Source organism: Prorops nasuta, unplaced genomic scaffold (assembly GCF_024137725.1).
Source record: "Prorops nasuta isolate Cenicafe-Biocafe unplaced genomic scaffold, Cenicafe_Pnas_1.2 PNAS00014, whole genome shotgun sequence".
Classification (NCBI taxonomy): domain Eukaryota; kingdom Metazoa; phylum Arthropoda; class Insecta; order Hymenoptera; family Bethylidae; genus Prorops; species Prorops nasuta.
Genome location: NW_027116811.1, coordinates 575,438 through 599,836, shown reverse-complemented (window position 1 = coordinate 599,836; position 24,399 = coordinate 575,438). Strand labels below are relative to the sequence as shown.

General features: G+C 40.1%; 2 protein-coding genes across 3 annotated transcripts in view; one reads left to right on the top strand and one right to left on the bottom strand.

Moving 5' to 3' along the window:
- Positions 1-3,704, bottom strand: part of CDase (neutral ceramidase) — a 46,844-nt gene extending 43,140 nt beyond the window's left edge. The window contains exon 1 of one of the 2 annotated variants that reach the window (XM_066735556.1): positions 3,491-3,704. The gene's annotated coding sequence lies outside the window, so the exon portion shown is untranslated. Of the gene's footprint in view, positions 1-3,441 lie in introns of both variants that reach the window. The other variant, XM_066735555.1, reaches the window with a different exon arrangement.
- A 6,830-nt stretch (positions 3,705-10,534) lies between these two features.
- ndl (serine protease nudel) lies at positions 10,535-24,086 on the top strand. The gene is made up of 23 exons (XM_066735537.1): positions 10,535-10,600; positions 10,685-10,858; positions 11,214-12,188; positions 12,353-13,075; positions 13,175-13,381; positions 14,233-14,390; positions 14,508-14,635; positions 14,779-15,273; positions 16,161-16,459; positions 16,615-16,759; positions 17,771-17,975; positions 18,071-18,498; positions 19,091-19,260; positions 19,337-19,450; positions 19,542-19,728; positions 20,032-20,364; positions 21,206-21,394; positions 21,491-21,638; positions 21,770-21,935; positions 22,063-22,245; positions 22,359-22,596; positions 22,853-22,969; positions 23,268-24,086. Exons 2-23 carry the CDS (start codon positions 10,702-10,704, stop codon positions 23,569-23,571), a joined length of 6,069 nt encoding a protein of 2,022 aa, XP_066591634.1. The 5' UTR covers positions 10,535-10,600; positions 10,685-10,701; the 3' UTR covers positions 23,572-24,086.
- Positions 24,087-24,399: the final 313 nt, after the last annotated feature.

The following is a 24,399-nucleotide window of genomic DNA, read 5'->3' as shown; positions in this document are numbered from 1 at the left end:
GGAACAAAGGAAGAGAGTTTGGAGAAAAGTTTTAATAAGAAAGAATGTTTAATAGGTACATATATATGTGAATAAGCAATGCTGTCGGGATAATGCTATTGAATCCCTATAGGGATTTTTGTACAATGTGTGCGCTACAGCATTATCGTATATGTGTATTAGGGTGGTCGTTAAAACCAAATTTTTTTACGGATCCCCAAAAACCACTAGTATCTGATGAGAAACTACAGTGGTTGAAACCTGTGGCCTGATAAATTGATGAAAACACGTGCCTCAATGCGATCGAATACAATTTTCGAAGAATTTTACAGTTTTTCGCAGATAACTCATTAAATATTCGATTCTATGAAAAGATGCATATAACCTTTTCTCTGAAGAATTAAATTCTACACAATAAAGGTTCTATACATTTTTCTTCTAGAATGCATACTAATCGAGATATTGCTGAAAAATCGATCCTCTTTTTCATTTATGCACATTATATTGACATGTGCTCATATGAGTAGTTATTCTTATTTCGCTGTAGTTACTCATTTTATTTTTCTCTTAATTTAATAAAATATGTTAATTGTACGGTAAACTAAAAATAATTATTCATATAAACATATCAATATGTGTATAAACGAAAAAGAGGATCGATTTTTCAGGAATATCTCGATTAGTATGCATTCTAGAAGAAAAATGTATAGAACCTTTATTATGTAGAATTTAATTCTTCAGAGAAAAGGTTTTATGCATCTTTTCATAGAATCGAATATTTAATGAGTTATCTGCGAAAAACTGTAAAATTCTTCGAATATTATATTTGATCGCATTGAGGCAAGTGTTTCCATCATTTGTCAGGCCACAGGTTTCAATCACTGTAGTTTCTCATCAAATAATAGTGGTTTTTAAGGATCCGCCAAAAAATTTTTTTTTAATGACCACCCTAATGTATATACATGTGAGAGCTGCTCAATTGCTCAATTCATTTCTTCTCACAATGTTGCATGTCCCTATATACTCATTCATACGTGTTACACACACATGGAAACTAATAAAAAAAATTATACATTTCTTGAGAAAACAAAAGAAAACTGCTTCCCTCGCAAAATGCTATCACTTTAAATTTCCTAGAACATATCAAAGACGTCTAGCTGATCATTATTGCATCTCTTACATTTTTACTCTTTTCACACAAACTCGCACGCACATATACACTCAATATAATACCCCCGTACGTTTACGAGCATTTATGACAATTATCGCTGAATTAGTGATAAGCTGTTTTAGCTCTAGGATATAATGAATTATTGTATTCGAAGAGCGAACACAGAGACGACTCCGTTTCCGCATAAATACGGAAGGTTTCCCTAAACACAATCATTTCACGTTGATATGGACTGTAGCCCCGAATCGTCCGGAATCGTTAACAAGTTTTACTCGTGACTTGCATCGTAAAATGTTTCTTTCTATCTCGACTCGACTGTGATAGTGCACGAGCTGTTAGAATTTGATATCGCGTTCAGTGGGTTTACATTAACGCCGCATGGTAAATTATCTTTTCAGCTCTTACGAACAGAGAAGAAGGTCATAGATATTTTGGGAAGGCCTATATATATATATATATATATATGTATATCTCGTGTGTTTAGGCTATGCTAATTTTTATATAGACTTGCTATTTGTACGTCATTATTTCATAATTGAACATGCAATTATCCATTTTTTTTGTATTGCAAGCACAGTTGTAATAAATTCCCCACACGTATATATTAGCTTCGCTGCGCGTATTACAAACATTTTACATATATTTTATGGTTTAGCTTATTCGGAGCATTTGCATTCCTTAAATTTTATAATCGACACGAAATATCGTTATTATCCCTCGCATCTAGCATACCACACATGCTAATATTTTAGTATATTAAATACTAGTGTTCAAGGCGATCTTTCGGCTATAAAGCCATATAACATTTCAAAATACCTGTTTTTGTCCATTTTCAAAATAATCTTATATAGCCCCCCTACTAATTAATAATATACACGAAAATAATAGATAAGAGTATGTTACTTTAATAGTGATGTTTCAATTGAATTACATCCATTGGATCAGCCTTGTGCAATAAGACATTACATCAGGTTTCTAACAACTTTCATTTGTATTGCGTAAGAGAATTAGCGGAGGGTTTTCGCACAAATTCAATATACAGTAAAAATATTCTTTAATTATGCAGCAGGTTGAATGTATGAATTGATTCTTTTCAGCAAGATTTCGGGGAATATAGCTTAAGAAATATTAATCTTCTTCGCTTATAAAGATTCGAGGTCGTGGTCCACACACACATATAAACACACAGGTTGCAGAAAGCCACAGAACCTTGTGCGAGAAATGGAGATAGAGTGGAAAAACTTTAGTATGCAATTGTACGACCTTGCAATGGACATTCGCCGTTACAAATGCTCAATGAGCAACAATAAGTTACACCGTGCATGATTACGAGATGCTACTACCAATGAATGAATGCATGTGTGTGTGTGGACCGTCGTCATAATATTTTAATGGTAATATTTAAAATCTCCCTAGTACACATATTTAACTATCAACACATTTATTAGCATTATCTCTTATATAATGTGTATAGAGGAGGTAGCGATAAGGATCAAGTCAGAATCATATTCAGACTCACCTTAAACGAATGACGTAAAGTATTTATTCCTATATATACTTCAACAAGATAAGAGACGAATGAGGCAAAACCGCTTGCATTTCAATGATTCAAAACCACTAAAAACTGATTCATCGTTCCAAAAGGATATATTTATATATATATATGTGTAGGCTCATGGAAAGGATGAAAGAAGCACTAAAAATTTGTACGATTGAATAAAACACTGATGCGACGTAGCGAGACGAGAAAGGATAATTTTCCAAGTGAGAAAATATGATTTCTTATAGAATAATAAAAGGAGCTTTGACCAAATGCACAAACTCTAAATTCAATATTGGACTCTTTTCTACTTGTTGTGTGTGTGTGCGCGCGCGCGCGTTAAGGTTTGCCCCTCCTTATATATAGTTACCAACTAATTCAACTTTATCCTTCGAGAAAATTGGACGCGATTATATTTGGGTAAGGCCAAGGTTGGCTGAGTTCGCCGAAGGCAGGCAGCAGGGCACGCTTTCACTTTTCACCCAATCGTTTCGCCTCAGTCTCGTTCCCATTCAAAGGCTGCTGCGCACAATCGTTACGGCCCAGCGGCAGCAACGTTGCAAAGCGATGTACAGGCCGAAAGAGACCGATGCGAGCAATTTCAGAAGGAAAATTATTATCGAGCGAGATGAGCCTGGGACAAAGCGATTTTGCGGAGAGGAAGAGAGAAAGGGAGTAATTATATTTCTAGTGGCAATGTGGCGGGGGAAGGGCAAAAGGGGCAAAGAAGTTATAAAAAAGGCAAATTTACGGAGGAGAATCGAAGAGAGACGAGAGATGAGAGTGTTCGTCGTATATACCTGACGGACCGGCGTGATTCGACTGGGGCCGCCACTCTGGCCACTGAATCAAGTCACTCGACTCGACTCGACTCGACTCAACTGTACCGAAGGAAAGGAAGGAAGAGTCGAAGAGTGAGAGGAATGGAGCGAGTGAGTCAATGACGGGCCGTCGCGTCGCCCGTCCCGTCACGATCGAGGTATACGCGCGATGCAGGATGGATGGAACCCCCGGGCCTGACTGCTGGACCCACTGGACACGCTCATCCATCAATGCTGGAGTACAGTGAAATTATAAGCTGGGCCATACGTAGCGTTCTTCCCTTCGGTCACCACACGTCGAGCTCACTTTTTACACAGAAACACAAATAATGTCCTCTAGAAAATTTATCATTAAAAAATACTATAAAAATTATCGCGTTCCAGTGACATAATAATAAAAACCTCATGAAATATATACCGATAAGAAAGCAATTTTTACCGTCAGCTATTTACTACATAACTCGTTTCTGTACACAATGCCAATTTTACTTGAGCTCTCATTTCCTAATAAGCGCAATCGTAGAATTTCAATAATTAACGAATGCTTCATTTTTAATGTCGAAATTCTGTGTTCCAGCATATAGGCTATACTATATCCTGTGGAGCACGTGTCGAACTTTAGAGGAAATATCTCGTTCCGTGTTATAAATGGAGACTCACACACACGCGCGCGCGCACACACATGTAACGGATCGTAGAATGCAGAAGAGGAGCAGGGTAAGTGGGGCTGCTGGGCCCACAGGTCCATGCACGGACCCATTGATGACCAGTGGAGGTAAGAGCGGAACAAAATGCGGCTCTCTCGGCTGAGCCTCGTACATGCGTCGTGTGTTCTCTTTGCTTCCCTCCGGCTCGACTCGACTCGACTCGACTCGGCGCGGCGCGGCGTGGCGCGGCAACGTTAAATCTTAATATTTCGCTTTTATATAATATATATGTGTATATATACGTACGTCGCGCGTCGGAGGCTCACGTGCGATCTGACTGAGATCCTTGATAGAGACGAGCGAGCGAGTGCACGAGTAACCACTTTGAGGAGCTCGCTAATCAAGTGCTCTGCAGGGATCGAAGCGCGGAGGAAAACGAAAGAGGACACGCAGTGGAGCTCAACCGGGCCTCGCGTTCCTTCCTCCTGGCCCATCCCATCGACCACAGTCAGCGTTTATGTTTGACTGTTGAGCTAATACGATACGTCGAGTCGGTCGATACGAGCTCCTCGCTCGCTCGTACGCGAGTCGACATGAGAGATCGCGCGTAATAAATTAACGGAAGCGCGCTCTAGCCTATTCTTTTCTTCTCTCTATCGCTCTTTTTCTATAACTCCACTGTCCTTTTGTCTCCGAGAGTCTCTCTATCTCTGCCGCTCGCGATACCCGAGCTGTCGTCCATCGATACTAAATAATATTCCACATTTTCCTACGCGTCAGAGTTTCTCTATTCTATTATTATCTCGCACTGTTACAGCATTTCTATTCGTATCAACCACACACACACACTTCTCTTTTCCCTCTTTTCCAATCTCTACATGATTCTCTCTTTTCAAACAAGCATCTTATCACTAGAATCCACTGGATGGTTCTCAGGATCGTGCACTCGCGACTCCTGCTATGCATGAGAATCGTGCCAATTGAAATAATAATTTCCATTATATGCATACTATACGATATATACAATGTGGCTCTTTAACGATTTCTTGTAACAGAGGATATACTCTCTTTTATATTATAGACTATATACCATTGTAATTTTATCGCAAACACCATATCGAACGTAGCGAATGGGATAAATTTAGAAAATATAGCAAATGCATCATATTTGTAATAATTATAGTGAAACTTGACAAATGAGAGAGGAAAAAAAAAGAAAGAGTGATGAAAATTTGGCGATTTAAAGGATGGTTTCATTAAAGATGTTAGTACTATTACAGTGAAGCAAAAATTTGGTTAATTCCCTCTTAGAGAAATACTACCTAGCTGTCTATATGTATATACACACAAGCACACATTGCACGTGACAATAAGGGAATAGATTTCGAAAGATCAACTGGTTGTGTGTGCTGGAAGCAGCTTTGCCGCCTGGTTCAAATTAGGATTGGCCATAGCATTAATAAAAGCGAATGACGTAGTCTAATCGAGTACGCTTTAATAGCAGCTGCATGAAGATACACACGTATGCCGGTGCGGGGCGGGCCCTTCGCGCTAATAATATCAATTAATGACGCGCGCGTGTCGACTGTCGACCCCGCGTGAGAAGACTCGAATCTCAAACGTGCCTTTCCTATCTTTAATATGGCAACAATTATTGACGAATATCACGCGCGGATATGCTTCAATTTAAATCGTGCGAGGGAGAAATTCAGGTAAAAACTTTGGGAGACTCAAACTAGCGCCCAATAGGGGGGACTGCGTTCAAGATATACCGGTACGCAGTAGAAACGGCTCTCAGCTGCATGGCTATACTGGTATATACATATACGCATATACAACAGACATATATTTTCTCGACTATAATAAACTCTAAGAGACGAGATTGAAGCGCTTCGAATTTAAATTTCTGTTGCAAAATAAAAAATCATTGTGTATGTACAAAACGAGGTCAATATGCCTAATTTTCTGAAACAATGCAATCTACCGAATCATTTTCCTCTTATCATTGCATTTGGTCTGTTTTTAGAAAAAAAAATTTATCTATTTCCATTTCTCATTTTATTTTATTCTACAGATTGTATCATATGTCAAATTAGTATCGGATATGATGAAAATTTCATTGGAAATGAGTGTGTACATGCAGTCACACATGCGTAGTTGATAGGTCACTGACCTTAGTCTACTGTGTGTTTAGGTATCGTCTCGATATTAAGGTTTGGAGTGATCGAAACTTGAATAGCCCCTTCGTAATAAAAGGTAGCGAGAAAGAATTAGGTAGGGCTTAATCACGCTCGCGCGCGCGAAATAAAAATATTCTTCAATTCTTTTCTTATCACCATGCATCCGCTCCTTATCGTTGAAACAGTATCGGATCTCCCGAGTGTTAATATAGCTCGATACTCATACATCACTGCAGGACACATGACAATTTCTATTTTTATTTGCTTGGTGAAAAGGAAAACAGATCGAGTCTCTAGTTATTCGTAACATCAAGCTGTATACGTGCATATGTAAGATTTGGTAGATGACACGTATAAAGAAGTGAAATTATCTGGTGGAAGGTGGAATTTCCACGGTGTAGTACGTGACATGCACGTACGTCTCGACCGACGCATCTCTCGGCTTGTTACACGGCCACTGTCTTTATACAGGGTGTTTCACGTAAGGCGCCCCAGCTCGAAATGAGGACTCAGAGGGCATGGTGGGGGCAGATGCATCTAATTGGCCGCGGAGGGAGAGAGAAGGATTAACGTGGAGAAGGATAGAGCTATCCTTTACTAGACGATACGTCTAGCGTATCGCTGCCCCTCCCTTCCCCGCTCACATCAGTCATCTTTGGTCAACTCTTATCCTCTTTCTCTTACTCTCTCTCTAACCGCGGCCAATAAGATGCATTTGCCCCTACCATGCGCTCTAAGTCCTCTTTTCGAGCTGGGGCGCCTTACGTGAAACACCCTGTATAATACTGAATATATATGCTATTGTATTTTTGCTCATTGCAGCGAAGGCCGCCTCCTATAAGAAGAAAAAGGTTGAAAAAGAACGGATGCATCTCGGTTAACTTGGACAGAGTTTGACTCTGGAAAAGATGTGACACAGGGACTATAGTTCTGGCTGTGGTGAATGCGCGAGATGGTGCTGCTTCGGCTGTGCGTGCTCGACTGCCCGCACCGGACTCCGGAGCCCGGGGGGCCCGGAGCCCTGCGATGCCGATTGCCGATCGATATGCCGCTCGAGCGAAACCAATGAAAAATTACATCTTCGCGCCCATCGTTTCTGCTTTTCCTTGACTCCAATATACGCACTCTATGTTTTCAAAGCTTCATTGAACCTTAAAAACTTCTAACAATTAAATGGAATAAAAATTCATCCACGCACTGTATCTATTTATTTATTTCGCAAAATTATTTCTAACTTCTGATTGACGATAATGACAAGAAGTGTGAGTCGGGGGATTAGCCCCCAGCAGTCCAATGAAAAAAAAAGAAACAAGAAAAATGAATCGTTTACATGCGGGAACAGTGCATTTATCGTAATTTTCATTACTCACCAAAGCCGTGGAAAACTTTGCTCCTAGCTTTTCTGTACATCTACAATTTGTTTCAGTGGTAATATTGCTATACAAAATGATTTCCCACCAATGCTCATTTTGTTCCGAAAGAACAGTTGGCTCGACGAACATTTATCATGCACGTATAAGGAGGGACAGATAAATGGGCTTGAGAAACTTGAACGATGAAATAAAATAAAAAGGGTAATCTCTGCCGACTGGGATTTGCTTGGGAAAGTCCAATAGCATTCTGGCAAAGAGAAAGAAAGTTGATTTTTCGCTTTCTTAGTCTTTCAATAACACACAATATGTCTCTTCTACATAGAGTGTGCTATATCTCTATACATATACTATTTTGTAAAAGTGGCAATTTTTTAGCATTCCGCCTTATCACTTTTTCACTTATATATCAATAAATGTCTGTGTATCTATCCAATAACTTAACGTGGCACCGTCCGGCGAAACTTTATAGAGTACTGACCGTACTGACCGTACTGATCGTACTGGCTCTATAACCCTCTCTCGTCGATTCGTATAGCATGACCAATAAGTCTCTCTCACAAGAGAAAGTAAAAGAAGGAGATTGCACAACGATCGACGATACGCTAGCTCAATTTTTCTTAATGTAATAATATAAGGCGTCCTCGGCATGCCAATCGTCAATTAACATCTTTCAAGGTCGGCTCGTACATACGTCGAGATTACCTGCATTTCACACTTTTGCATCTGTCCACGCAAAACCATGCTAAAGTCTCTACCATTTAAAATGTCTTTCGTCTTCCTGTCTGCACACATGTCCACCTGGGTATATTTAATGTTTGCTCACAAACGATACTACGTTGATATCTCATACATACTGCTATATAGTCTACAATATATATTTGTATGTTATCTATATGGGGGTGCATGGTAAGAAATTAACGATCTGTCTATCACACAAGTGTAATTTTTTCTCGAATAATCTCGCTAGAGTTACGTTTAATTTAGTATATAATAAATTAAACGGGATGTTGTACAATATTAAGTGATCGAGATATATCCTACAGTGAAATAACTGCAGTATATACGAAATCTATAGCATGTTATTCGTTATAAGTACATGCAACGAAGAAAGTGCAATCCCTGTTGGCTTAATATATTTTGCTACACTGCAGCCGTATATAGCAAATGTAAAATATAAAATTACCTTCAACGACAACTTCGATATAGGTTGATCTTATAAAATTTAATACACACTTTTACATCACGAGAAACTGCAATTATTATTATTCAAAGAATAATCTGTTCAATGGAAAAGCGAGCGAATATTCTTTCAAGAGGGAAATCTGATGCAATAAATTTTACGCCTCTCGGTTTATGCGTACAGCGTATGTATACGCGTCTTTATTAAATTTGCAAAATTTATCCATTTTCGCCAACGTTGGAGAATATGCTGGTCATATGATACTGCAAGAATTACATTTTTTTAGAATTTCATTCATTATGGCGTAGGGAAATTCCTGGTGAAAAATGAGTCGATTTTCATACATATATATATATATATATATATACATTGTTTCGAGGCTTTTATTAATAAGGATGAATCTGCATGGATTCGCGGGAGTCTTGACAGACCATCAGAATTTTTAGATAATTAGACATGAGTTTTCTTTGATGCAGAGAAGAAACTATAACGATTAGTTAAATATACGCGCGCGGCGCACACGTATAGGTACATGCATGTTTATATAAGTATAGTTTTGCTTAATCGAAAGAGTCGATTTGTTGTAGATGAAACGATAGAGAGGGATACATACATAGAGAAACGTTAACGATCAATCTTTCAACAATGAAAACTCTTTTGCCCATATATGCATGCAGGATTGAATTGGAAAAGCTGATTAGTTTCTAGGCAGTACATCATACATATTCGTAATACATAATGTAGTCTCCAGAGTTCTCAATATCGCGGTACGTGTGGTGAAATTTGCGAGTGTACAATTACGAGTAGCCTTCGGTACGTTTCGTACGCGTGAATTCCTCTGTCAGAGTTCATTGAACCAATCAACATATCCAACTGAATTCTATGACAATTCCATCTGTTTTTTAAAATATATTTATATATGTATGTGAAAATTTAGATACTTATAATATTAGCGAGTGATTCGTCGATTGTTAATTGGAATTTTGACAAATGTTTCTTTTCTGCACATGTTGCAGAAAGTGCGTTGCAATGCGTGTAAAGGAGTCGTTAACCCTCCATTCGTTTGGTGTCGAAATCTTTTCATCGATTTCAACCAACTTTATTGCTGACGCATCTCGTGTGAAGCGTTGCTTATTCTCCGACTATGAAACATTGATTATTTGTTGCAAAGACGGGAGAGAGTTTGGTTCGTTTTCAGCTAATTTGGTGATACGTTGTGTGCGTTTGACAGTCCAATAAGAGGAGAGTAACATAGGAATAAGAGAGAGAGAGAGGAGGCTCAGTGCGGACGAGTGTCCCGAATGCGGACTTGACACCAGAAAGGCCCACATTTTACGATTGGAAGAAGGTAAGTTATTTACTAGAGATATTTCAGCCACGCGAAACTTGCTCGTCATCGTTACCGTCCAAGAGGCAGAAGAGCCGCCAGCTCGTCGCATAAACTCAAAGCACATGCGTGCATGGACCAAAGAAATTCTTCTTCTCGCACAATTTCATTCTCTCTCTCATGAATTTCACACATGTTCATGCACACGAGTACTTTGATCAACTTATGCTTCATGTTTTCGTGTCCCATACATTCAGGTCCACGAAACAGTGGAGAATAAAGATGATTAATAAAAATTATAATATACCTCATGAGAAATTGGTAGATATATTTATCAATCCGGAGAAGCCTTCGACTTCCATCAGCCCCGCGCACTGTGCAGGTAATTAATTCAATATTCTTGCACACGTTTATATGTTTTTCATGAAAAAAATCTCCTCTAAGCTTCTCTGCGGGATCTTCTCAGTTGCAGGGTCCAGTCAAATGACAAAAGTGACGAAAGTAACGAAAATGGACAAGTACGCGAGGAGGCATTGGAATTTTTTGGAAAATTACAAAATATCGGTGTTCTTCGCTATTTTATTCATAACGATTATCGTATCGTTCCTTGTATCGATAGTATATTTCTCTCTTACAACAAGTACGAACAATTTGCGATTATCTATACGTATATATATATATATATATATATATATATACACTCCGGATCTTTATGCAAAAACAAAGATTTCTTTTTGGTTTTCTTAACGTATTATATACTGATTTGTGAAGTGATAAACTAAACTAGAAAATTTCATACAATATATGCATTTCCCTCTTTAATATAGATCGCGAGCTGTATATCGACTCTGGTCAATGTTGATAAGCAGTTTACACCAATCGAGCTAATAGTAGAAAATGAATTGCTTAAACGAGTTGTAAATTATATATGCGCAAAGATTCGGGGACTCTGATTATCGCTCTTTAGCAAATTCCATGGACTATTTTACTTTTAGGTTTGGGATCTTCCAATAATAAACGGATGGAAAATACTGGAGTTGGCGATAATAAGGGGGAAACGATGGAGGATCCCTTAATCGATAGTGAAAACCAGCTTAACAGGGACATATTAGGTGCAATGGAACGGCAAATTTACTTGATGTTTCCAGAATCCGAAAGGTTGCGAGCGAAGCGAGCCGTGCCGTTCAACGAGAGCTTCTGCGAGGAGAGAAAGGATAATTGCGATATCATTTTAAGAGAAATGAAAAATCTCATTTCTGTTATAAATAGCACCATGTCGATAATTCCTGATGAAAGTTATGGATTGATAAATTTACCATTTGACAAGCACTCGATGATAAAGAGTGCGATCGAGTGTTTAAAGTGCATAGAGCAGTCGAAGGAGCAGTCGGAATTGAAAGATTCGTCGAATGAAAATACCATCGGCGACGGCGACGACGAGTCTAACAGTGATATGAGAAACGTGGTAAAACTTTTGCAAGAGGGTGATGCGGAGATTGGGAAGAAATTCGTTTTGGACAAAGTGAAGAATGGGAATGCAAAGGAGAAACGAGTTGATTCGATCGAGCATCCAGCTATCGTCAATGTCGAGTCTATAATAAATGCCAATGAGGCTAACATCAAGATGCGCCAGGAGAATAATACGAAGGTTCAACAGCGGATGCCAATTGTTAACCAAGGGACCAGCGAGAAGATGGATTTGGTTAAAGATAGGAATGACGAAGAGACGCTGAATCCCTTCGATTATCCTTCTGATGACATTTTGAAAGGTACTGTGAATACAGGGTTGAAAACGGAGCTTTTGCCAGAGGGTTTATCATCAGGGAAGACGAAAGATGTGGATAGTCAAGTGATGGAAATGAGGCGGCACGGTAGGATCCGTACATTGGCACAGCCTTCTGATGACGATCGGCAACTGGAAGATGAATCGGATCTTGGACGACTACAGTCAATGCAAGATTATGCTGCTGGTAAATATATGTTGTGTGTGTGTGTGTGTTTGCGTGAATCTCTCCCTCTCTCTCTCTGTCCCGAGATCTCTACCACATACATATACATACGTATATCTATACGATTCATCGCGTTAAAACGAAGAATAAATATTAACGTCGGTGGTTGTGTTAAATTGATTTAGGTATAAGAGAAGCTCACGGTCATCGTCGTCCTGCAAAGACGAGAATCGGCTCGAATAAGGATCGATACGAGAATGAAAGCTACGATGAGTCGGATACGATGATCCCACCAACGGTGGAAACTATAAAATCGAGTCAGCAGGTGCAGTACACACCACCCATGTCTTGGATGCCTTCGCCGATTTGCTTCTATGGGCATCCTGGTGGTGATCTAGCGAGAGCCCCGAGTACAGGCCCATTCGCAGGATACCCCTCCTCCCCTCCCATCTACGCCGGACAATATCCTGCAGCCATGCAGCAACATCAGCAACGTGGATTCAATTCTCAAGGACAGCCAAATATCGTGCAGGTGCAAACGCAATCGGTTCAATTTATGCCACCTCCTCCTCCTCCTTATTCGAGTGGTAACGGCGATCAGCCGATGGTTAGAGGTAGTCAACGAGTTGGACCGTATGGAATGGAGGAAGGATTTGTCAACAACCCTGGAGGCTACATGCAACTACCCACCGTACCGACAGGACCTTCTGGAAGGACTCCTTACTACTGCACTTATCTACCATTCCCCATTCAATCGCCAATCTTTCAATTTCCAACCGTTCAAGGGATCTCGGATTATCAAAGATCCGCGCAAGGGCGGCAGGAGGAGTCTTCGAGAAAGGTTCCACTTGCAGGCTACGGTAAGCTGCTGGACCAACGGCCTCGAGGATTGACTTATGCTCTTACCGGTATTCTATATGCACCTATACGTATTCCTCCACCCATTTATATCTTTATATACCGTGTATACGTATAGCAACGCCTTTTGTCCTCCTTGAAATATTTAGACGCGGCCGGGAAATGTCGATCGAACCAACTTGCATGCAACGATGGTAATCATTGTGTTTATAAAAGCAAATGGTGCGATGGAAAAGTGGACTGTCCAGATGCCAGTGATGAGACCAGTTGCTCCTGCAAGGACAGACTGACAAAGGAACGCATTTGCGATGGCTACTTTGATTGCCCTCGTGGAGAGGATGAGCTGGGATGCCATGGTATGTATATAAATAAACTATTCTTTATTCTCCCTCTCTCTCTCTCCCTCTCTCAATCTATTAAAATATTCAATTTATTCGCGATGATATGTGCAAACATGTCTCCTCGTACGCGCGACGCAGCGGTCTGCGGTGTGCCGGTCTCGTCTCGACATGGCACAGTTCCATTATACCCGCACACGCGTCGCTTTACACTTATTCCCTTTAGATAATATTTTGCGCGAAAGCCTTGGGATATAGGTAAGGGCGAGGCATGTATATAGGCTAGTTTTAATTTCCTCGAGGAGGTATCGGATTGGACAACCTCGCAAATACTCATGAATTCTGCCACATGACTGATCAAGACTGTTGCAACAGGATTCTACCCTATCGATTTATACTTTAACGTCCACTTCTATATTTGTTCGTATGTATTTGTGCGCATATGTAGCAATCGCCGTGGAATTTTAATCAAGATCATTTAATAATTGGACATTATTTATTTAATTATGATGACATATTCTTTGTTCGGTTATTCAAAGGGAGAATCGAAAAAGACGTAATTGATCGACCACAGAGCAAATACATGTATTACTTAACGAAGCACCGCAAGATGGCACCAGCGGCCTAATACCTTTCTAAAATCTAGTTTTATTGATACTACTTTACCAGCCCTCCTTTATCTTACCAGAATTCAAAGTTTCTTTCTTTCGCGTACTTATAAAGGGATTTTCTTTCAATCTCACCGTTTTTAGTCATATTTTTCGACAAATTTTTCCGCCACTATATTGGTACGATGAAATTTATTAGCACACACACGCACACGCACGAGTCCTGAGAAATGATTACACGTTGTTTAAAAATTTTTGTAGGTTGCCGACCGAGCTACTTTAGTTGCAGTGACAAACATACCAATAAAAATAATTGCTTGCCAATGTCTCTACGCTGCAATGGCCAAGTGAACTGTCAAAATGGAAGGGACGAACTGGACTGCCATATATTATCGTCCACGTACAAGGAGGAAAAAGACGTAAGAACTTGATTCCTACAGAAGCGCGAGAGTCGACACTTAAATAGATGTAGATATAATCTTAGAAAAGGAAACGATAAATTGATAATTAATGTGTAATGTTAAAATATACTGCAGGTATTTACAGTTGGTTATACAGCAGGATATCTTCACAAAAATATAGAAGGTCAATGGTTTCCAGTTTGCAGACCAGCCAAGTCTTGGATGGTAGATGCTTGCTTTGCCGAAACAGGTTTCGCGCCAGAGTATGTATAATCTCGATGAGAGAAAGGATCGACTTTTGCGTGTGATAGAGGGAGAGGGAGAGGGAGAGGGAGAGGGAGAGAGAGAGAGAGAGAGGGATTGAACAAGTGGATAAAAAGAAATGAATTTCTATTGTTCGGTATAGGACGGAGCCAAGCCTGCAATACTATTCGGTAGCGGATGATCCTTACGAAGGAATATTCGTAACGGTAGACGAGGCGGGTGAGCAGGTTTTCGCTGAATCGTGCGAAGGATTAGCGGCATACGTAAAGTGTCCAGAATTTTCATGTGGAACCACGGGTCTGCCACGAGACGGCCCATACTCATCCGCCGATGCTTTCAGCAACACCTTACTGGCTAGTCCAAAAGTCGACGACCAATTGTACTTTTCCGATGAGCACAAGGACACTCACGTCCAGCTAAAGGAATTTCTAAATCTCTTGCAACAAATACCCTCGAAGCCTCGTAATAATAATAATAGTGCTGCAACGGAGGAAATTGTAGGAGTGGTGGGGGGTCGTGCGAGCGAACCCAAAGCCTGGCCATTTTTGGTTGCAATTTACAAAGATGGCAATTTTCACTGTGGCGGCATCCTTCTCAATGACCGCTGGATACTGACTGCCGCGCACTGCCTTCAGGGGTAAGACGATAGAATAAGCATCACAGCTGTGCGCTACTTTCTTTCTTCTTCATGCTATACACTACACCGCGATGCACTAGCTCCTCCGCAATGTCTCAGCTCGTAACACATTCAGACTGTGGAAAACATTGCAATTCCACCATTTGTACTATGCGTATACTGAAGTACATGTATAGGAAATGGCAGATTAGCCTGAGCAGTGATCGGAATTTTCTCGCAAGCCCTCTGGCGCGCACGTCGATGTACCAATCGCCAAATGTATGTACTCATTCTCTCTATACACGCGCTTATAAATATCTATATATTTGCTGCATACTATCGGAACCAATCGCTACCGGTAAATTCCTTCATTTTTCTCCAACTTGTTTTCCTATACACACATGTGCGTCCATAAACGCGCGGTTATAAATTTTCACTCGAATCTCGACACCGTAACGTTCACATTGACTTGCTACAACGCGTTTATGCTAAAATGTCAATGTGTGTATATAGGCACATATAATGCTGCATATCTATACGCATGTATCCACGTGTCACCATCCACCGCGTCTTAATTACGATAAATTTCCTTATTTTTCCAATATACGTATACAAAGGTATGAAGATGGTACACATTCTCGCTTCACCGTCACCGTGTTGTCTCTACGTATATACACACACACGTGCAAGTACGCGCGCGCAAAGGGCAGATTTACCTGTTTTACTTTTGTTAGCTATTAATTTCTGGTCCCTATATATAAGTCGAAAGCAGAGCGGCTGTACAAGCTAGGCAGCCATGTACCTATACTCTGAGATTTTGAAGATTCGAAACGACTCCTCGAGGAATAAGCCCGAGTTAAAAACGACGAATGATTCGGACAGTTGTACCTAAATATTTGTCTTTACAGATACTCGAATCATTATTTCGAGATCCACGCTGGGATATTGCGAAGATTCTCTTTTTCACCCACTTCCCAAACGAGGAGGGCAAAGTATGTGATAATGCATCCCGATTACAATAGCAGACTGATGAGAAACGACATTGGATTAATTTATTTGAACGAGGCCGTTCGCTTCAATCGTTGGGTGAGACCAGTTTGCCTTCCAGAGATGCAAACCGCTGGTCCAAATTGGCGCCAAGCTCCACCAGCAAATTCTTTCTGCATAGCTATTGGTTGGGGAGCAACCATAGAACACGGTCCTGATCGTACGTACATTCTTTATGTTTACTACACTTTCATGGTAATTCGCTTTAATTGCATGGCGGTACAGGGAGAATTGACAAGGTGTACGTACTTGTCGAATGGATGACCAACGCGCGCCACGTACGGCAGCGCGTTAATAAAAATTCATTTGCTTCAGCCGATCATTTGAGAGAGGTCGAAGTACCTATATTGGACACGTGCAAGCAACCAGAAGACCAGAACGAAGCTGAAATTTGCGCGGGATATCCTCAAGGTGGTCGAGATGCCTGTCAAGGTGACAGTGGAGGACCATTGATGTGCAGGTATGATTCAATTGTATAACGCGCCGCGCCGATTCCAAAGCGCTCCACAAACGCAAATGGACGCAGGTATGCATGTACATTTTCATATCGGCGCAACGGCCTGGCCTACAATAAAACAACTTTCCATACCGCATGAGAATCGTTCGCGCGCCTATCAAGAGATTCTCATTATATATAGTATATTAGGGTGGTGGTTAAAAAAAAAAATGTTTGACGGATCCCCAAAAACCACTAGTATTTGACGAGAAACTACAGTGGTTGAAACCTGTGGCCTGACACACAAATGATGGAAACACGTACCTCATTGCGATCAAATATAATTTTCGAAGAATTTTACAGTTTTTCGCAGATAACTCATTAAATCTTCGATTCTATGAAAAGATGCATATAACCTTTTCTCTGAAGAATTAAATTCTACATAATAAAGGTTCTATACATTTTTCTTCTAGAATGCATACTAATCGAGATATTCCGGAAAAATCGATCCTCTTTTTCGTTTATACACATTATATTGACATATGCTCATATGAGTAGTTATTCTTATTTCGCTGTAGTTACACATTTGATTTCTCTTAATTTAATAAAATATGTTAATTGTACGGTAAACTAAAAATAATTATTCATATAAACAAATCAATATGTATAATGCGTGTATAAACGAAAAAGAGGATTGATTTTTCAAGAATATCTCGATTAGTATGCATTCTAGAGGAAAAATGTATAGAACCTTTATTATGTAGAATTTAATTCTTCAGAGAAAAGGTTATATGCATCTTTTCATAGAATCGAATATTTAATGAGTTATCTGCGAAAAACTGTAAAATTCTTCAAAAATTGTATTTGATCGCATTGAGGCACGTGTTTCTATCATTTGTCAAGCCACAAGTTTCAACCACTGTAGTTTCTCATCAAATACTAGTGTTTTTTAAGGATCGGTCAAAAAAATTTTTTTTAATGACCACCCTAATATACATATACATAATTTAAAGTCGGGCCTCGGCCCTTTAACAGGGATACGAGTTTAACGTCGCAATGGTACGTCGGTGGGATCGTGAGTCATGGAGAGGGCTGTGCCAGACCACACGAACCTGGAGCTTACACCAAAGTCAGCTATTTCGTCGACTGGATTCGAACATTCACCAGTAAATGTCTTTCTACCTATACATTGAAAATGTCAACTTTTCATCAATCGACTGCATTGCATACCTATGTGTATGTATATAGTGCACAGTCCATGGTTTTAATTGGTCCATTGTCTACTTAGATCTGGATGATTCGTCAGTTTTACCAGCATGGGCTGCGCCGCGAGAGAATTGTCCAGGATTCAGTTGTCAAGGAGGCTTGGGTCAATGCTTGCCAATGGAGAAACGTTGCGATCTTATCGTAGATTGTCTGAATGGAGAGGACGAAGCACGATGTAATCAATACTACGATCGTACAGTGTACAGAAACTCTGATGAAGGTAGTTCGAATGTGGTAGCTGGCCCCGACCTGGATGCCGATGATCAAACCACTATTCCTACCGATTTGGAAGATTCTGACAAAACAACCACAATTCCGCATAAGGATTTCAAAACGGATCGATCGACGCAAGATTTTATTGCTCGAGAACCACGAGTCTTGGGCGGTGTTAAGAACGAGGAAATCATGAGAATCGCCGAGAGAATCCCTAGCGGGACAACGATACCACCGCTCCCGTTCCACCAAACTTTTATTCCCGTTACTTTTACCTGCAAAAGGTAAGTCAATCTATATGTATGTATATACATAGAGATTACTCCTCTACCCTTACGATCCAATGCAAATTTTTGACGACGAAGACGCGACAGTGTAGGGGTTACATAATTTGCCCATGCGCCAAGGACGCTGCAGTGTAATTTTTATATAATTCTTAAGCTTATTTGCAGCTCCATTCGTAAAATTCTCCTCGCTCCACAAGATCATTCCTACGTACAGATATAGGTATTATAGATAGAAAAAGAGAGTAAACGCTCATATCGAACGTCGATATTGTATACAAGTTCCATTGATCGAAAAATTCAACGAGCATATATGGTGAGCTAGAGATGCTTCCTAGAGGCTGTATATCTGCTAAACTTTCATGTCTACACAAATATTATATATATTATAATAATAGAGATATACGTAAGAATAGGGAAAATAATGGTCCAGCTACATCTTCGTACACGTGCTTTGCAGCGTTTCAAGTATAGCAAACCTTAAGCACGCGTGTTTCTATCTACATACATATATAAACATATGTAGACACGCGCGTATTGGTTAAAAATCGTTAAAAGTTTCGACTCAAGCTGCATGGGTCTTCGTAAACAGGTACTTGCAGAATGTTGCATACAGCCAGCGTTGCGACAGGAAATTCGATTGCGAAGATGGAACCGATGAAAATAATTGCACTTGCAAAGATTATCTGCTGAATTTGCGTAGAGAAGCCATCTGCGACGGATTTATCGACTGCGACGATGGAAGCGACGAAGAATCTTGCAGTAAGATTATTATTATTTTAACTCTTTCTCTTCTCCCTCTATGACGTACACATATGACAATTGTTTCGTTGTGCAGATATCTGCGAGAAGGATGAATTTCTGTGCAAACGCAGCAGGACTTGCATTCCAGCCCACAAACGATGCGATCAGGTATTGGACTGTCCGCTTCACGAGGATGAGGAAGATTGCTGTTCGTATTATATTTTTACCCTATCGATTGCCACGCATTGACGCGCATTGACCGAACAGTATAAAAATCTAACGACTCGATACGTTTGCAGTCGCACTGTCCAATGGCGTGGTTGTCAATACAGATAACGAGGATAGGCCAATTCTCAATATGGCAGGAGTACTTTCGGCTTATTTCGACAAGGAGTGGCGATTAACGTGCATCCCGGAAAGAGCGGAAAGTAACGAGACTTTGCGGAACGGCATTGGCCGATTTATCTGCAATTATCTTGGCTTTGCGTGAGTATCTCGCGGGAATCTATAATCATACCTATATACTTATTCTCGATATGTAAGTCGAACGAGCTTAATGTTTTTCAATGTTACACGAGACATTTCAAAAGTCTGGAAACACCCGCGCGAATAACCCGAAAACCGCAAGTATTTTAGAAGAGAGAATAGAATAAATTTGTGTACAAGTCGTTAATAGCTAGTATTGTTAAAAGTCCATCCGATGAGAATATGTGAGAGCTCTTTTGAGAATAATTTTAAATAGAACACTCCGTGTGTATACCTAAAGCTTACATATAAATATTATTGCAGGAGCCTAATGGGCACGCAATTAATTCCACTGAAAGGGACGGGGCTCGCTTCGAGGTCCTGGAAGAAGGACAAAGCGGCTCGTTTTGAGAAGCCACCGTCGAACGTCGCTCTGAGCGAGCAAGCAAAGACGTGCTCGGGAGTGTACATTCGCTGCAGACCGGTTCTGGGCAGCGAAGTGAGAGCACACTTGATCGACGATCCGAGAACCGGAAGTAAAACCTACCTCTGGCCCTGGCTGGGAGCCATCTTCGTCGACGGCCTCTACCGTTGCACGGCCGTACTCTTGGAACACGATTGGCTCCTCTCCAGTTCAAGATGCACGGAGAACATCACGTAAGTCGATCTCTCTTGCTCTACCCTCCGACCCCTCCGACACAACACAACGCACAATTCTCTTCCACATGCATTCTTATGCGCGTATATCTCGCTCGCGCTCTACATCCACATCATTATAGGTATATACACACTTCAAACTTTTCTCCTTCTTCCATGCACAGCTGCCTTCGCACATTTTCCACCTTACAACGTAGATTGCATTTGCAAAACTATTTCACCGCACACCTCGCGAGACTGTAATACATTGACAGAATTATTATCTTCCTTATGAAATTATTATTAGTGTGTGGATAGATGATATAGAGTTGGTGCAGGGTGTATCTATATGAGATATGTTAAAGTATAGTAATGCAAAGTGTTAATCGGGATGGAAGAGAGACTCGAGAGACTTAATCCATACAGTGTGTGCTAAAAGATTATAGAGTACCTCCGAGTACCTGTGCATGGGATTGTCATATATATATATATATATTATTTACTCAAGAGCATTGGTGGTATCTTAATGGCGTACCAAGCTCACCTCCATGTTCTTTTTCTTCTTTTAATTGCGATATGCCACAATTCTGATTCTATACCGGATTGGAAAATGTCTCCGTACATTCCATTTTGCAATGGTACATGTAATACGCGTATACCTACCATCAGCGTTATCTGCATTCGTACATGCAATGCAGGGTAACTTTGGTTTCATTCTGATTTATGAAGAAACTCAAGGTGACATGGTTGCATAGCATATACGATATTTCACTGGAGGTGTTGAAAAAATATCACCATATTCAACGATCCATCGTCGAAAGCAATAGAAGCATATTTTTAATTATTTATCGTTATTTTGCAGTTTATCAATAAACTATACGGTGGCCTTACTTGGCCACTCTCCTTCATACATGTTCGTCGATGGCCCTCACCAACAGACATCTATCATCGACGAAATAAGGGTTATAGAAAGCTCAAACAGTTCCCTGCTTCATCTGAGAAATCCGATAAACATGACTCGTCATGTGCAGCCATTGTTCCTTGAGAAAAAGTAAATATATTTTCTTGATTGTGTGTGTGGTGCCGTCGATGAATTGGTCAAATATAAGATTTTTTTTATAACGAGAGACCGCGTTGCTGCTTTCAGGATCTTCCCACCATCGAGAAACGATTCTTGCGTGGCAGTAGGTACTGGCATTAATCATCAGACGGAGATTATATTTTTGCAGCCAGTTTTGAAAAATTGCCTCAAGTGCTATCGTTGCTACATAAATAACAGCTTGGTGGATTGTGCAGTAAGTCTTGGACGTATATAAATAATTTGTAGCTTAAATTGAGTACAGGTGACCTCTTCTACAATTATTCTTATAAATGATTGCTCCAAGCTGGGAAAGATTTGTCGAATTCGTGCGTGTTGTTTGTATAGGAAAATGGGACATTTGGTGATTGGAGCGGGACAGTATTTTGTCGTGGTAAAAGTGGATGGTATCCTTCGGCAGTATTTCGCCAGCAGAATGGGCCATGCACTTTCCAAAAAGTACAGGCCTTGACTAGCATTGACTATATGAACGCTGGTATCATAGAAGCAATGGGTAAGATGATGGTATTTCCTTATCTCATATTTTTAACATACAATATCTACATATATAGCTCTATGTTTCTCTTCGGCGAGCCTCTAAAATGACGCATTTGCTTGTGTGTTCTGTCTAAAACTATTAGAGGATGACGTGAGCAATCCTTTCTCCGAGGCTCCCTGCGACGGTTTTCGCTGCTCCCTTGGACAATGCATTCCTACGAATCGTCTCTGCGACGGTGTTGAGGATTGTCGCGACGGTGCGGATGAAGAGAAGGATCAGTGCGAATATGCAGAGAAATTGTGCATAAATAATGTGGAAGGTTGCGGTAGGTGTACATGTACAATATATGGTACATTCTTATAAATGTAAAATAAATGATTATTACGCGTGTGCCACTGTGCAAGACTCCTGTCTTTCAATTCAAACGAATGATTTTAGGTTGTAAAAAATCGGAGCTCAAGTGTGGTAATGGTAAATGCGTTCCCAAGAGTGCTTTTTGCAATTTAGAGATTGATTGCGAGGATGGTACGGACGAGCCAGCAAGATGCTCGTGCTACGAATATTTGAAATTGACTGCTCCTGAACGAATTTGCGATGGTGTTAGGCATTGCTACGATAAAACCGATGAGTCGCCTCACACATGCCCTTGCAGGAAAAGTAGTTTTAAATGCGACACGTAAGAATCTCTATATTTTTCACTTTTACCTAAGATCGATCGGATGAAACAATTACAAGATTCGTCCCATTTTAATCAAATAATTCATTATAACTATAAGACATTCGCTTGCCATTTGTAATTTTGAAAATAGAAAATTTACGCATTTTTTACGCGTGTGACATGCAAAACCACTGCTGTCACGAGAACCATATCGTATCACGTACGATTTTTAGCAAGCTGCAATGTAGTTTACAAGAAATTTTATATTTTGCAGGAATACTGGAAATGGAACATGCATTCCGATGGACTTTGTTTGCGATGGCATCAACGATTGTATCGATGGTCAAGACGAAGCAAACTGCATAGCAGTGAAAGGTTCTCCCGGCGACCCGTAAGTATTTTTCTCCAAGAAATTTTATCGCCTCCCAGTTTCCTCTCTCTCTCTCTCTCTCTCTCTCTCTCTCTCTCTCTATGTCGATAATAAACAAGAGCCACGACACAGATAGCCCAACAGTTTAATGATTAGAAAAAAAGAAAAGAGTAGGGAAGAGGAAACAATTAACGGTGCTCTACAATCATCGATCGTTACATTCCATGTGCTATAAACACATAAAGAAACCTTACTAATTACATAATTGCTGTTACCTCGGGCAACTGAGATACTGACGAAATAACTGATGACGTTTCAGCCCTGGCGAAGGCGAAGTAATCCAAAGATCCTATGGTATATGGCATACCAAATGCTTTTCTTCTCCGCAAACCAACGAGGACAATATCGAAATATGCAAGCAGCTTAAATACGAGTATGGACTTGAAATGAACACCACCACCACCAACGTCAAGTATCATTCACCAGGAGTCCCATCGCGCGATGATTTTTACATGGTTAAGCTCAATGCTCACACTTGGGTTACCTTGCGAAATGATAATCCATTAATTACCTTAATCCCACCAGAAGAGCCATGTTATCGTAGATTCGTTACATGTATTTAGAGTAACACTCATTCTCCTGTGCATAACAATGATATACATATATATATATATATATATATATATATATATATGTATATTATTAGTTATCCTAAGCGAAAAATATGCCATAATTTAAGTTATTGCTCATGCGCGCGCGAGCGTCTATTCATCATCAATCCTCACCGCTGACGGAGCGTCAGTCCTAACGATGGTTAACGAATAACCACGTTAACGTCGCTTGGTATATACAGCCAAATATATTATTATTAATTATTATAATAAATTAGTGTGAAAAAGACCGGCCTGCGTGCAAAATGAGAATATTGAAACTATTCCGCTGCAGTTGCTTGATAAATTTTACCCTATACACTACGTACTGTTATATCATCATGCTATTTATTATCGCCTACTCGTTATACTCTGCAAAGACGTATATAAGTTTTAGCATTTTGTTAAGATTGAAATCATTCTGTGAAACTATATATCATAGAGCTATGTGTATACAATGCCATATCGCTGATATAAAAAAATGTGGAGAAAGCATAATGAAACATTTTCATCTCTTTTTCTTTCTTCGATTTAAGGGTCGATAAAGGCGAAATGGGAACGATCAAAGGTTTTACATTAATACGAGCAAATTTTATGTTTATATGTGCGAATTGATGAAAGGGGGGAAGTAGCTAGTGTTTGACGAACAAAGTGATTGTGGTTTGAGGTGGTTGAGTAGGACGTGTTTGCGCGAATTAGTCATCCGACAGGAGAATGTGAATGGGTGCTGCCGGTATTGGTTCGGTCACTTGAGTCTTGACATGGAGATTGGCGAGAGAGAGACAGAGAGAGAGACAGAGA